Source organism: Cataglyphis hispanica, chromosome 7 (genome assembly GCF_021464435.1).
Source record: "Cataglyphis hispanica isolate Lineage 1 chromosome 7, ULB_Chis1_1.0, whole genome shotgun sequence".
Classification (NCBI taxonomy): Eukaryota; Metazoa; Arthropoda; class Insecta; order Hymenoptera; family Formicidae; genus Cataglyphis; species Cataglyphis hispanica.
In genome coordinates this window covers 6,372,601-6,387,786 of record NC_065960.1, presented here as the reverse complement: position 1 = coordinate 6,387,786, position 15,186 = coordinate 6,372,601, and the positions used below count along the sequence as shown (strand labels likewise).

At 33.7% G+C, this 15,186-nt stretch overlaps 3 protein-coding genes across 4 annotated transcripts; all 3 read left to right on the top strand.

Moving 5' to 3' along the window:
- Positions 1–229: 229 nt before the first annotated feature.
- Positions 230–2,869, top strand: LOC126850838 (mannose-1-phosphate guanyltransferase alpha). The gene is made up of 5 exons (XM_050594224.1): positions 230–874; positions 1,097–1,673; positions 1,772–2,048; positions 2,131–2,395; positions 2,477–2,869. Exons 1-5 carry the CDS (start codon positions 835–837, stop codon positions 2,575–2,577), a joined length of 1,260 nt encoding a protein of 419 aa, XP_050450181.1. The 5' UTR covers positions 230–834; the 3' UTR covers positions 2,578–2,869.
- Positions 2,870–2,993: 124 nt separating this feature from the next.
- On the top strand, positions 2,994–8,499 carry LOC126850804 (uncharacterized). 2 transcript variants are annotated; one of them, XM_050594150.1, is made up of 11 exons: positions 2,994–3,731; positions 4,450–4,731; positions 4,812–5,015; positions 5,101–5,655; positions 5,748–5,923; positions 6,002–6,080; positions 6,143–6,466; positions 6,550–7,043; positions 7,124–7,356; positions 7,542–7,807; positions 7,909–8,499. In XM_050594150.1, the coding sequence occupies exons 2-10, from the start codon at positions 4,525–4,527 to the stop codon at positions 7,805–7,807; spliced, it is 2,538 nt and encodes an 845-aa protein (XP_050450107.1). In that variant the 5' UTR covers positions 2,994–3,731; positions 4,450–4,524; the 3' UTR covers positions 7,909–8,499. The 2 variants fall into 2 exon arrangements, with proteins under 2 accessions (XP_050450107.1, XP_050450106.1); XM_050594149.1 differs by having other exon boundaries at positions 7,542–8,499.
- An 807-nt stretch (positions 8,500–9,306) lies between these two features.
- On the top strand, positions 9,307–15,052 carry LOC126850796 (RNA exonuclease 1 homolog). Its single transcript, XM_050594134.1, has 9 exons — positions 9,307–9,726; positions 10,209–11,887; positions 12,213–12,576; positions 12,676–12,839; positions 12,942–13,406; positions 13,574–13,871; positions 13,982–14,144; positions 14,253–14,512; positions 14,610–15,052. Exons 1-9 carry the CDS (start codon positions 9,627–9,629, stop codon positions 14,693–14,695), a joined length of 3,579 nt encoding a protein of 1,192 aa, XP_050450091.1. The 5' UTR covers positions 9,307–9,626; the 3' UTR covers positions 14,696–15,052.
- The last annotated feature ends 134 nt before the right edge of the window (positions 15,053–15,186 follow it).

Below are 15,186 nucleotides of genomic sequence, written 5' to 3'. Positions count from 1 at the left end.
TATAGTTAATTATAGCATTAATTATAGCATAACAGGGTGAAAGTGACATTAATTTTTTTATGCGACATAATGATTTCATATGGAACTATAAAAATCGATATTTTCTTTGTTCTGAACAATTTCTTTGATCCGTTATCGGTTTCTACGCAACAGTCATGATGCATGAATATCTAGATATGCGTATGTCTGCAAATGTGCCAAAATTTGATGCATCTTCAATTTCAAGATACTTGATATTCAAGATACATTTTAGAAAATGTAGCTAATAAACATATACTTCACATAAAATACCAACACATATCAGCTGATCTCCGTTCATCTTTTTCTTATCAACGTTGGCGAGATGCGAAAAGTTATATTCGCGAACAAATTATATAAATGAAGGTTATATAAAAATATTGAAGTCCAGAAATATTATGAAATATGAATGCAAAAGTTAAAAATACAATTGAAACTTTGTAATTTATTTCTATGTTAAATTATAAGTCACATTTCAAATATTTCAATAGAGTTTTTCAATATAGACAAGATGCTATCTATGTTGACAAATAAGATCCGCTTAACCTGATGCTCGAAGAAAAAGATTTCTCCGATACACGCCGTTTGCTGTTACAAGTTACAAAGTCGATTTATCGATAAGTAAATGTTACACTGATATCAATGATGACACGTCTGTCCACGTCCCGAGTATACAAATATGTCTACGTGGTGTGCTCAATGCTAAACTTTTCAATGTTTTCCGAAGAATTTGTTCAATGATTGGTGTCCTTTTACGAAAATAAAAATATTTTTAATTTATTTCTAAGGAACGAAACTCGTTTAATTTGTGCAATCATGTTGAAGGCTGTCATCTTAATTGGAGGCCCTTTGAAAGGTTTCTATTTATTTCAAAATTGTAAAATAATTAAATATATAAAAAGCAAAATTATTAAAAATAGTATACATTTTTTTTAATTGCATAATTATATATATATATATATATATATATATATATATATATATATGTTATGTTATGTTAAATATATTTTTTTTACTCTCTGAATTTATATTTTGTTCTATATATTATTATTTATTAATCGAGCTTTTATTTGCATAGGGACGAGATTTAGACCTCTGTCTCTGGATATTCCGAAACCATTATTTCCAGTAGCTGGAGTACCTATGATACAACATCACATCGAGGCATGCGCCAAAGTATCTGGTCTCAACGAAATATTGATAATTGGCGCATATTCTAAGAATGATTTAGCTCAGTTTGTACAAGAGATGTCAAGTACCTATGGCATAATTATTAGATACCTGCAAGAATTTACTCCTCTTGGAACAGCAGGAGGCATGTACCATTTTCGTGATCAGATTCGTTCAGGCAGCCCAATGTATTTTTTCATTATGAATGGAGATGTCTGTGCTGATTTCCCTCTACAAGAGATGGTAGACTTTCACAATAATAAGCAGGCATTGCTTACAATCATGGCAACGGAAGCCACTCGACAGCAATCATTAAATTATGGATGTATGGTCTTGGGTAAAGAAGGAGAAGTAGCACATTACGTCGAAAAGCCTTCGACATTTGTGTCAACTCTTATTAACTGTGGAGTATATCTGGCTTCTCTTGAAATTTTTCAAACAATGGCAGATGCCTTTAATGCTAACCAGCAACAAGAGCATATTATGTAAGTTTTGTTATAGAGTTTAAATACAATGAAAGAGAGAGAGAGAGAGATAAAATAATCTATTTTTTTCTCATATTGTTTTTTGGAATTTATTACAGGCAATTATGCTGTAATGGTAGAGATCCAGCACATATTTCATTTGAGCAAGACATATTGACACGTTTGGCAGGATCTGGACGATTGTTCGCTATACCTGTCTTCAGGTGGTGGTCGCAAGTAAAAACTGCTGGTTCTGCAATATATGCCAATCGACATTATTTGTCACTTTACAAGCAGAAACATCCAAATCGTCTTGCTTCTACGAGTAATGGTTCTTGTAACATTATAGGAGATGTATATATTCATTCATCAGCTACTGTACATCCAACTTCTATTGTACGAAGATAAATTATTCTTAAAAGTATGATTTATGTCAATTTGTCCACGCATATTAACACAAAATTTATATTCCTTATAGCTAGGTCCTAACGTGAGTGTAGGTCCAAATACAACTATTGGGCCTGGTGTAAGAATTAGGGAGTCAATTGTGTTGGCCAATGCACATATACAGGCTCATTCTCTGATTTTACATAGTATTATAGGAACAGGTACCAGCGTAGGCAAATGGGCACGCGTTGAAGGAACTCCTTGCGATCCTAATCCTAATAAGCCATTTGCAAAAATGGAAAACTTGCCATTATTTAATGTCAATGGCAAGCTCAATCCATCCATCACAATACTTGGTAAGGAAAAATTAATTATTATAAAACTGTTCCTAATAATGGCTATTGAATTTGAAATCATATGAATACCTTATTTTTCAGGTACCAGTGTAAGCTTAGCTGCAGAAAAAATCTTATTGAATTCGATTGTTCTGCCACATAAGGAACTTACGAGAAATTATAAGAACGAAATTATTCTTTAATGCCTAATGTTCGAGATATAATAATGATTCACATATAAATACACGAGTCGCACAAATAATGAAATGCTAAGTATATTACAAAATTTTATAGTAAAAATTTCTGAAATAATTTTTTTATAAACATTAAATTGTTCCATTTAAAATTTTTAAAATAATTTGTAAAATAAAATTAATGTAAAATTTTTTATATGTACTATATATATGTTATCGTATAGCAACTATGTAATGTACATAGAAATAATGTCCAGGTACACAAAATATATATATATATATAGAATAATTCCATATATATTTTCGTAAGTATATATTATTCCCAATAAAATTTTTATTTATTGATAAATTTATTTTTTTGATATTTTATTTTCATTGAAAATTATATATGTGCATGCACACATATTCTAGAATAATGATCATAAAATTCTCGAACTTGCGTTAGCGCTCGCATATCGAGGCGGGAAGAAGAATAATCGGAAAAAAATCTCTGATGGAGGAGCGCGTTTGGGCCGCCTAAGGTGAGGTTCGCTCTCGCGTTCCTCACCGGCGGCGCCAGGTGTTTACGGTGCATACGAGCAAGCGAATAAACGAATACACGAGAAAAGAAGAAGGAACGAAAGAGCGTACGGTGTGCGCGTAAAATAGCCGCATTGAATTGCATTGTATCAACAGGTAGATCGGCGGTATGCGTGGGACGACGTCGTACGTATGACGTTTCTCATAGCGCCTGGATTTGCGAAAGATGCGATGCGCGAGCAAGCGTCGCGACGAAACGGCACGACGACGAAGACGACGACGACGACGACGGCGACGAGGAGTTTTATTAAAGAACGACAAACGGCCGATCGGCATTAGAAGAGAACGGCGCTCCGGGTGGAAACGTGCGTTCTCTTAAACGTGTTGTTCCGTAGTTGACGCGTACGGGCGGATTCCGCGCATACCAACGCCACTGATCCAGCTTCCCCGCGAGCGGCGCAGCGGCGGTGGCGGCGGCTGCGTCCAGATCGGGAGAGTGATTTTTGTGATCATCGCTCTCGTCAATGACACGCGCGGAATGCGCTGAGCGAGCGCGCGATCCCACGCTGCGCTATACGCGCTGACATTGTTGCGCGTATCTTTGTACTGCTGGCCTTTAAAAAATCGTCTAAACACGTCCCGATGTAAGTGAAACACGAGTGCAGTGAATTTTGAATGCGGCGCAGGGCAAACACGGATCTCGTGACGCTGCGAGAGTTAGTTTGACCCAGCAGTGCATATACATAACGGATATTTAAATTTGCTTGTAACACTCCACATTGTTACTCATTTATAATTTTCTTTAGAAATTCCTTATTGATAATTTCTATTATTGTTCGAATAATAAAAAAATTAGCACAATTCTTATATTTATATAAATATTTAAATTATATAAAATTATATATGTATATATTAATTAATTAATTAAATTATTTAAATTTTAATTAATTAGGTATGTCCAACAGAAACATAGACTTATGGAATAACAATCTTTAGTCCACATTACAGTTGAATGTATCATATAGTAACTTAAAGTGTTTAATATGATTTATTTCATAAATTTTTTTGCTAAGAAATAGTGAAAATGAAAAGATAATACAATTAAATGTAAACTAATGATAAATATTTTTTCCTTGAAAAAAAACTAACTTTGTGAGCATAAAGATTTAGAGCATAAAGAAATTTTTTTTTTTTTTTTCATTTTTTGGTTTATTTTATGAATTTTAATATCTTTAGTAATAATCAAAATAAATTAATAATTATTAGTAATAATTAGTAATAATATTTTATAAAAAATGTCTTGTTTGTGTTGCATAATTTAATTATATATATATAGATATATATAATTATTTATTTTTACAGAGAGGAAAGACCATGGATTGATAAAAATAAAATAAAATATTGCTAAATATTCCAAATGGGTAATAAAAGCCCATTATGGCCCAGAGTCATCAATCACAACATCAGCATGAATTTTTGCCCTTGTGTGATGTACTGTTTAATATTATTTCATTAGCATCTTATTTCTGCGATGTTGTCTTCGATTTTGCAATGGTATATGCCCTTGCTCATCAAACAGTAGCATCACCTGTATTGTTTCCACTAAGTATCACATTTATAGCTACTTCTCTGTTGATTTCTCAAGTTAGTACCTGAACAAAAACTGAATTTTACACTATCTTTGTACTTATTTTTTTATTGTTATCTTTATATTATTTTTACAGATTGTTAGTTTGCGATGGTACCTTTGGGGAGCTAGGGGTAAATTAACAAATAATGCATCAAGTGATTACCATGCAAATTCAGTAAATAAGATTGGCAAATGGACTATAGGCTGTGTTTTATTACTCCATTCCACTCAAATCGGTGTACTATGGAGATATTTCAAGCTATTTATACCAGTCAATTTAACTTATGTGAAACACGAGGTACATGTGTATTTTCAAGAAAAATCTCCGATCCGAGACAGAAAACTTGCCAGTCTCTTGTCTTTCATGAGGTCTATTGTTCTAGGTGAGGGAGCTGTGTGTATTAAGGCTGATACACGCATTCTGTGAAGCTGCTCCAATGTTACTTCTACAATTATATGTCTTGTTTGGCGCTACCGACGATGGTGAAACAGAAGTCGGGAAACCAAAGGAAAACGAGAGCAAGGATGACAGTAAATTAGCGAAACTAACGTTAGTGTCGGCGGGGCTTTCTTTGTGGAGCGTGTGTTGGGCAGTGGCCAGTTTTAGCAAGGGTGCTGCGCGTCTACGTAATCTGGAACGTTTAGTGCTAACATGGTTGGGGGTACTGGCGCAATTATTCTGGCGTTTGGGGACAGTGAGCGCTCGTGTTGGAGTACTAGTCACGTATGCTTCGCTGTACGGAGGACAAGGACTATTGATCGTAATGGCCCTGCACTGGTTAACAATGTTGACATGGTTGCTACTCACACCAGACGGACTATTCCATGGTGGCGAGCGTCTTCCTCTTCTTAGAAAGACTTTCCTCGCTTCTCTCCTCGCCTTTGTATATATATTTGCATATGTTAATCTACATGAGACGAATCATCGTCAAAAAATGGTTAGTTAAATATATAGACAGATGAAAGCAATTTTGCAAACAATAAGCCTATATTATGTAATAATATTATCTTAACATTATGTTTTTTACAGATGATATTTTACACTGTAATGTTCTTGGAAAATAGTTTACTCATTGGCGTGTGGATGGTCGGCGTTAGTCGCGCTGATCTTTTAACTCGTCAGCATCATCTACAACCAGTTACTCTAGTACTAATTCTTCTAGCTTTATTTTCAGGTGGAATATTTTTTATGGGTCTTTATTATAGGTAAATGCAATATTTTAACTATTTTACTACATTAATATTAATGCTTTTTTTATCATATTCTCGTTGTTTTTGTGTTAGATTTTTTCATGTAAGAAGGTTGAGGTATGAATCCGGTGGAAGAATGACTGGTTCGAATCTCACTACATTGTCCAATCAGGTATAATGCAAAATAGATTTTTTTTTTAGGGAAAGATTATTATTTATTTTTTAAATCTTCAGGACAATGTGGAAGAGAAGCAAATAGATTATAATGAGGAAAAAAAAGTTAACATCAATATCAGCATGAGAAAGGTAAAATTAAGCAATGGCGGCATACCAGGCGTTTTCAATTGCCGCTTCGCGAATCCAACGGCTGTGAATCCGAATCGCAAAAAGAAGAAACCGACCACTTTTGTACCACCACCGCCGCCGCAATCGCAAACAGGCACAGTAATGAATTCCTTGACAACGGTGACAGATTCGAAACAATGGCTCAATGTGGGTAATGGTTCGCGACAATTAATTCCGTTCTGGAGAAAACCTATATCCTCTAATGTCATGCAGGTACACAGGCAAATATTTATGATTAATTTATTCATTAATTGTATTTATTACAATGTTACAATGCAATTGATTTCTTGACACAGAACGATGGTTCCAATGAACGCAAAGATGAGACTGATATGACACTTGGTGGCTCGTTAAATGTCACGTTAATACGGGAAAAATTGAAGGAGAAAAAGCAACAGCAACTACGGGAATTGCGAGCCATACAAGAGGAAATCAAAGAAGGTAAATTGTTTCCACCTCCATCCGCTTCTACATCCTCTTTCTCATCCTCCCCTTCCGCGTCTAATCAGCAACCACCACCGAACACGAAACTGCATACCTCCCCTAGCTCTCCATTATTCACGTCTCCACCATCATTTTCTGAGCAAAATACATTGTCATCTTGGCCACCTGTGAAAATGCACTGCCTGTTACCCCCGCCACCTTCTTCCTCGTACTATCCTAATCCGCATTCCTCGAATTCGTGGAGAGCAATGCCTCAACGAGCAGATACACCAGAGATATTACTAGCGCCGCGATGTCTTCCACATCACTATTCTCATTGGTCTCCATCTGGACATCTTAGTCACAGGTAATTAAAAATCTATCAAATGCGTTGAACGTACTAATTAGAATATATCGATATATTGATTAATTCATTCATTTCGTCAGATTACACGCAAATCAAAACGGTGCCGAAGAAAGTCCCAAATGTGAGGGTGAAGGAGAGGCGGAAGTTAGTGATATGGAGGGTAGCCAAATCTCGTTGCCTAGAAGCTACACACTTCCTCGCGAATTTAAATATAATCATCCTAACAGTGTCGCGAAAGAACGAGAGCGTCGTCCGGGAAATAATAAATTGCCACCTTCGCGCTTTTATTTACCATCTACTAATAGTTCTGACGGTAAATATACTTTTTGTTTCTTGTACAATTATATTGCTATATATTACATCAGAAATATTAGGTATTTACAATTTAGATTAATTAATAATTATGGATTAATTAATATGCTTATTAATTGTAGCTCAATTAATAATTAATTGTGGATTACACATTTATTTACTGATCATTAATAATGATGCTTTCAGGTGATGTAGATAGCGCTGATAACGAAGATGAGACAGATTCAGAGGTGCAAATTCAAACGAAAACCAATCACATTCGTAATCAGAATAAAATCTTGCAAAGGTGTCACATGTATGAAAATAATGAGAATAATGATATTGCTGATCCTAGTTTGGAATGCGACACATCTAATGTTATGTCTAACAATTGTTATTCAAGTAATTCTCATAGCGTCTTTCGACCGAGTCAATTGCTTAGAACACGAGTGAAACACGAAACAAAACTTTAAGTAAGTTATATTGTAATATGTAATTGTAAATTTTACCATGACATACACATTCAGTAATTACAAATCTATTTAAAAATTAATCTTTTCTATTATATTAACAGTATTAACAGTAAAACTGCTGATTTCGCGAAATGACGATATGTTTAATTGTACAGTATATATAATGATACATACAAATACACCATATGCATACAAACATGTGCACAAGAATATATTTAAAGAGATTTCTTTAAAGTGAGAATATTAATGTTACTTGCACTATAATACAATTTAATTTAATATTGTTACTTTATTACAATATTTTGCATATATAAAATTGTGCAAATACGGAATCTCGATATAAATCTAGTATTTTTAAATACATTTTAGGAAAAAATAAATAATGAACGCGAATTATAAGTGCTTTATTATTAAAATTATCATATATGCAGCAGATGTTTCATATAAAGTAAAGTTACCTGAATATACTAGAAATCATATTGTCTTTATTCATATATATAAAAAGACGATAAATAAGTAATATTAAATTTAAGATGTTATTTAAAGAGATATATTCATATTTTGTACATTTACATTTATACATACAATCTTCTCTCTAGCAATTTTTTATATTGTTTTTTGTATCTTCTCTGCAATATAATTCTCTGTAATATATGTAATATTTTGTACAATAAAAGTTAAATAAACTATAATGAGGCACTTGTATGAATAAGCATATTCATACCTATCTATTATATTTATTTTTTTTTCTTCTACATTAGTGAAACTATGATATAAATAAATGGAGTAAATTAACATTATTAAAACTATTTCAATAAATTATTCGGGGAAGGAGAAAGGGGGATAATATTCCTCAATATCCCTCGCAAATACAAAAAGAGGATGGCCTAACTTATATATTTCATAATCAAAAAGTAATAATCTTTTCCAGCAAGATTAGTAAGATTTTTCTAGCAAGATTTCCAGCAATATTTAAAAAGAATTATTGAAAACAAAGCTTCCTCTATGAGGAAGCAAAAAGATGTTAGCTCTTTTAAATTGAATATTAAAACTAATTTGCAGTGAAAATCTATACGCCCCAATGTTTAAAAAGTTCAAATCATTCAGTTCAATGATTATATATATATATATATATACAGGATGTCCTGCAAAGATTGTGCCAACGCTCGTGAGCGAGCGTCCCATGGTCTAGCCGCGCGATAGCCGCGCGAACGCGTGCTTATTTGCCAATACCTTTTAATTAATATGTCAATAATTATTGCGGAAATTGCAAAATGGTAAAGGACTTTTCTGTTCAGTTTACTGTCCTTTACCCGCTCACGAGCGTTGGCACAATTTTTGCAGGACATCCTGTATATATAAATTAATATTATTAAAATAAAAATATGTATATCAAATAAAAATTGTAAATATATAAAAATCAGATAATGAATGCGCCTTGTCAAATGTGCCGCTTGTATGCCGGTACATCGTTTAAAGGGGCGCACGTGCAGCTCATTGATGCGTGCTGTTGCTGTTGCGCGTTGCGCGACGATGATGGTGTCGCATTTGCGACCCGTACGACGGTGTAACGTAACCTCTTATATTTAGACTTGAGCGAAATTGCCGGATTTTTTCATTTGCCCCATCGATCTCTTCTTCTAGCGCATGACGCGATTGACGAGTGTGTCATGTCTGGAATAGTTGTCATCGCGCGACGATTCAATTAGCGTGCAATAATCTCGAAACACGGCGTACATAAATAACGCGAGGACGACGACACACACGCATCGGTCGCGAGGAATGGCCTCTCCGAAGCGCGGAGAGCGATGAACCAGTTATGTTGCCTTCCACCGGTTATTTCAAAACGATAAATTGCCCGTTTTATGACAGCGGATCGTGCGATCGACCCTATTGCCATTTCAAACATGCTAGGCGAGGTAAGAATGTGTGATCTCGGGATCCTCTTCGGATACGCGATCACACACTTAAATTATCTAATCTCTATAAAACATATATTTCTGAAGTCGATTTTTGTCTCAATTGAACGAAATTGCTGTACGTTGAAGAAACGACTGCGAAATTATTATTGTTGAGACGATATCTCAGTTGGGATGGTCCTTTGTCAATTTTCTTTGTTCACAATATCAATGACATTCAAATTGACATTCTCTGCACGATATATATTATGTGTTAACAATGATTTTTAAAACATCTTTATTTATCCAATTATATATATTTTTATATTTATAAATTATTTTATATATCTGACAGTCAAATTTATAATGTATTTGTGGATTTGAAATCTGATTCTAAATAATGAAAATTTATTAAATATGCAAAATATTATAGATTTTTTCGACATTTTGAAAAATTATATATAAATTGTAGATGATTAAAAGCTAATGTATAATTTACGCAGAAGATGCAGGCAACACAGCAGGAATGGCTGGAGTGGTGGAGGCCCAGGCATCGGGGCAAGCGCAGGAGGATAAATCTATCGATGTTGTGGCATCAAACCCTGATATGCTACAACATTTAGTGACAGAAGCTGTCAAAAAAGTACTTGCGGATCAGGAAGTTACGGACACTGAGAAAGTTTCGCAAAACATTGTCTCACAAGTAGTGGAAGGACTCAAGCCAACTTTAAGCTCTGGTTCTGCTGCCCCTATGCGCAATGCATCAGATATAGTAGGAAAGCATATAGCAATTCCCACGCCCATTACAAAGCCAGTTGCATGTGTTTACAATCCAACACCAATAGCGGAATTGAAGAAACGGCACATACCTGTGGTCTCGTATATGCCAACCAGGGAGAGTAGAGTAGCTGTGAAGCGTAAATTTTCGCCGGAAAGGGTTAAACCATGGTTAAACATTATACAGGAATCCAGCAGCTCTCAATCTTCTGAAGTTACATATAAACCTACTGCAATAGTCAATTCAACTGATCAAGATACTGTACAAAGTTACATACCGACAGTCAAATCAGATTCATCATCATCAAATTCGTATGATGACAGTAACTCGAACGATTATCAGTCTAAATTTAAGGAAGTGTACTATCCGAAATCTAAAAAAAGACGGGAGGAGTATGTTCCTAAAAATGTCAAAGCGCCATTAAAAACGGTTCAGCAATTAAATCCCTCTACTTTGGATCAATATGAGCCAGAATTTGATATGATAGATGAGATTTTTACCGCTGATCATATTGCTTCTAATGTATTAGAACAAGTCAAAACATCGGCCAGCGAAGATTCTCAGGATTACTCTTTGGATATTGAACCTAAATTTTCTGATGATGAATCTATAGAAGACATATCTAACAATGAACATAATGCAAGCATTAAAAAGGCTGAGCAAATAGAGGATGTGAATGAAAAAGAGAAGGAAAACTTGCAACATGCAAGAGCTGATATTGTAGATAAACAAACCAGCAATAAAGATAAAAAAATGCATAATAATCACTATGATATTAAAACAGATGTTATAAAAAGTAGTGATAAATCTAAACACAAAGCAAGTGATACAAGTAAATTATCACAGAGACGAGAAGAAAGTACAAAGGAGAGTACTGATAAAGAGAAAGAAAAACATAAGAGTCATAGTAAAAGTAAAAAAAGGGATAGAAAAGATCATCATAGTTCTGAGAGGAGAGACAAAGAAAGATCTCGGCATGAATCAGATTCCAGAGATAGGCATCGTTCTTCTAATAGAGATAAAGATAGGAAAAAAAGCAATCGTGATAATAAAGATTCTTCGCGTCAAAGTAGAGACCATTCGGATTCACGGAAACATAGGCATTCTCCAAAAACAGATCGAAACAATCATCATAAATCTAGCCGGCATGATAAACATAAATCAAGATCAAATTCATCAAGTTCTATATCGAATAAACATACATCCAGCAGAAGCAACAAGAAGCATTTAGAATCAAGTGACTCTTCCAGAAAATCTAGAAAATATAAAGAAAATAGTGAAAGAAATTCATCTGATAGTTCTGATAGTCCTGCAGGTAGTATTCATTCTTTTATGGACGAAGAGATTTTAGAATTATCAGATTCTGATCATGATGTACAAGAAGAATGCCTAAGAATATTTCAGGTAAATTTTTATGTAAAAATATTTACATATTATATATTTATATATTTATGATATTTTTTTAGAAATAATCTCTTTTTTATAAAATCTGTTTAACACATGCAATTTCTTTCTTTCTCTATTCAACATATTCATATTTTTTATTATTTTTTTCGGTTTTTTTAGATTTGCATTTTATAATTAATTAAAATATACATCTGTTACAAATACTTAAAATTTGATTTATTTGATAAAAAATAAAAATTTCTGTATTAATAAAAAAAAAAATTTAATTCTTTTTCTTTTTGTATTGATTATTTAATGTTGTTTATATTTATTCATTTTTAAGGAATATCAAGCTTCTGATCATCCAAAATTAGTATCAGTCAAAAAATCATTGAAAGACGAAACCGAAGATGTAGAAGAAGTTGGTAAAAAAAGAGTCGCGCATCCTTCAGCGGCTACAAGCATCACTAGACAGTTAGGACCTAGTCAGCCACCAAAAAAGCTTATAACACCACAACAGAAAATGTATGAGCGATGGCGTTTGATGAGGGAAGTAGCTATCGGAAAGACTGCAGAGAAGGCGACAGCTGAAGTGAAGACTCAAGTTACATCTATGTCAGCAGTTCAATCCTCGAGTAATTTACAAAAAGAACATATCGAGTCCGCTTCATCAACAAACAATAGCGATCTGCAATCTACTGTGAATGGTAAATTGAATAATGTTGTAATTAAATTAATATTATGTTTTATTTTTTGGACAAAGATTTTTTTGTTAACGTATGTTTATGTTTTTTAATATATTGTAGGTCGTGTTAGAATTGCTCATGTTCCATATGCACACTCTCTTGCAATGGAAAAGAAAAAAGTCGCGGTGACAGCAGGAAAGTGTGGGGACCACAAAGAAGTAAATAACAAAACAATAGCGCAAACTACAAAGGGCAGTGTACGCGTCGCTCACATTCCACAAATAGTAAGTTTTAATTAAAAACTGTTAAATATTCTAGTATAACTTAATAGTATAACATGTATTCTGACTCTTTACACTGTGCATTCAACTTCTATTTATACGCAGGTACCTCAACTAGTACGTCCAGAACCGCTCCAAGTCGCTACACAAAAGTTTCCTTTAAATGTTCGTCAGTATTATATTAATATAATGCACGATATATGTGTGCAAATTTATACGAATAGTGATGATGCAGCGCAACGTGCTGTTAAAGAGGAATTCACGTGTCACGAAAAATGTAAAGCGCTCGCTGTATACAAAAGTTCGTGTATGCTGGCGATTCATAGATTGAGGAAAGAAGTCGATCAGAATAAATCGAATGAAAAGTCCATTGGATTGAACTATGGTATGGTATCTCACGAAGCCATGCTTGCTGGTAAATCGAAAGGCTCTTGGAGTATAGTCAAGAGTAAAAAGAATGTGGTAGATTTTAAAGGACCAGCGCTTTACAATATGCTCAAAAAATGGATCATGTCTGAGGAGCAACTCAGAGATAATGGGTTCCCACGAAGACATCCGGATGGTACAAAGGTAAAGTCAAATCTTAGAGGTAATAAAGTATAAGTAAAAGAATTAGCACAATTTATTGAGATTATTAGAATTAAATGATAAGATAAAGAATAATAAAATTGCGATGTACAACCTCTTTAATAAAAATGATATCTTATCTACAATAAGATACATTTTACATCTTGCAGGGACGAGCAAAGGTGTATGTAATAAATACGCGGAACCAAAGTGTTTTGTCAAAAGTGCCTAATGAAAGAATATGCAGTCGTTGCGGTGAAGCATATATGGTAGATAAACAGGGCTTTGCTATACAGCAACAAAACTGTATATATCACTGGGGAAGAAAATTTACAATTAAAGGCGAGGGCAAATACAGTTGTTGCCAGCAATATGGATCAGCTACTGGTTGCTGTGATGCAAAGACACATGTGTGGGATTACACAGATTATGAAAATCTTCGCGGTTATGTTAGAACTTTATCGAAAGGTAAGGTATTTTTAGCTTCTTATATTTTTCCTATATATTCAAATACATCAATGTATTATACTATGTATTATATTATGACATAATTTTTGCATTCTATGCATAAAACAAAGATGTTTCTATGGATGAGCAAGGTGTCTATGCACTCGATTGTGAAATGTGTTATACTACACATGGTTTAGAATTGACTAGAGTGACTGTGATTGATGAAGATTGTAACGTAATATATGAAACTTTGGTCAAACCACAAAATCCGATAATTGATTATAACACAAGGTAAGTGATAATAAGATCTACAATTGATTTGATTTATATTTATATATATCGTTTAAAATATCGGTATTTATGTATGTGGGCTATAACTAATTTTTTATGTTATGGTAGGTTCTCAGGGATTACAGAAGAAGATATGAAGGATGTGACGACGACTATTTTAGATGTACAAGCTACACTTCTCACAATGTTTTCAGATAAAACAATCCTGGTGGGTCATAGCCTTGAAAGCGATTTTAAAGCTTTGAGACTACTTCACGATACTGTTGTGGACACCAGTGTTATGTTTCCACATAAGAATGGATATCCGCAGAAACGGGCATTGAAAAATCTCTGTTCTGAATATCTCAGAAAAATCATACAAAATGACAGTGAGTTCAATCTTTCTAAAAGAAGAGAGAGATGTTTAAAGAGAGAGAATGATAAAATATATGATAAAATAATATCTAATAATAATTTCTATTGTAGTTGGTGGTCATGACAGTAAAGAAGATGCCGTCGCTTGCATGGAATTAATTCGCTGGAAAGTGAAGGAAGCAGCGAAATTACAGTAAATAAGGCTGCGCTTGTAATTTATTATGAACAAATATCGCGACTGTATAATTACAGCGGCGCTTATATTATTACGCATACTTTACTGCCGTATGTGTGTATCATACTTTCTTATGTATAAATATGTAATATGTATATACATTCATTGCATCGATTTAAGACTTCTTTTGACACTAAATTCGAGATCGTGTATAATTAATAAGATCACACATCTGTAACATCAATTCTCATTTGTATGCAAAGAGTCAATAGAGGATTGATGTGAAATTTCGATATGTGCATCACGATATTTCAATTAATATTTTTATACTCCGTTATATTATTGCTTATTTATAGCATTAAAAAAACGAGATACGTTATATCTGTTTATTTATTGACCTAACCTTGCAATATAGGTGTATGTCAAGGATCTATAATAAATCAATAGAACAGCTTAGAGTGATACTACACGTTTGATTCAAGTGGCAAACAAATATATTAATATTTTTTTATG

Bases quoted from the DNA above. Each gene is read 5' to 3' on its own strand.
- LOC126850838 (XM_050594224.1), top strand. From the start codon at position 835: ATGTTGAAGGCTGTCATCTTAATTGGAGGCCCTTTGAAAG. The intron at 1,674-1,771 runs GTAAGTTTTGTT...AATTTATTACAG, and splicing joins CAGCAACAAGAGCATATTAT to GCAATTATGCTGTAATGGTA. The intron at 2,396-2,476 runs GTAAGGAAAAAT...CTTATTTTTCAG, and splicing joins TCCATCCATCACAATACTTG to GTACCAGTGTAAGCTTAGCT.
- LOC126850804 (XM_050594150.1), top strand. From the start codon at position 4,525: ATGGCCCAGAGTCATCAATCACAACATCAGCATGAATTTTTGCCCTTG. The intron at 4,732-4,811 runs GTTAGTACCTGA...TTATTTTTACAG, and splicing joins CTTCTCTGTTGATTTCTCAA to ATTGTTAGTTTGCGATGGTA. The intron at 7,357-7,541 runs GTAAATATACTT...TGATGCTTTCAG, and splicing joins ATCTACTAATAGTTCTGACG to GTGATGTAGATAGCGCTGAT.
- LOC126850796 (XM_050594134.1), top strand. From the start codon at position 9,627: ATGTTGCCTTCCACCGGTTATTTCAAAACGATAAATTGCCCGTTTTAT. The intron at 9,727-10,208 runs GTAAGAATGTGT...TAATTTACGCAG, and splicing joins TTTCAAACATGCTAGGCGAG to AAGATGCAGGCAACACAGCA. The intron at 13,407-13,573 runs GTAAAGTCAAAT...TACATCTTGCAG, and splicing joins GACATCCGGATGGTACAAAG to GGACGAGCAAAGGTGTATGT.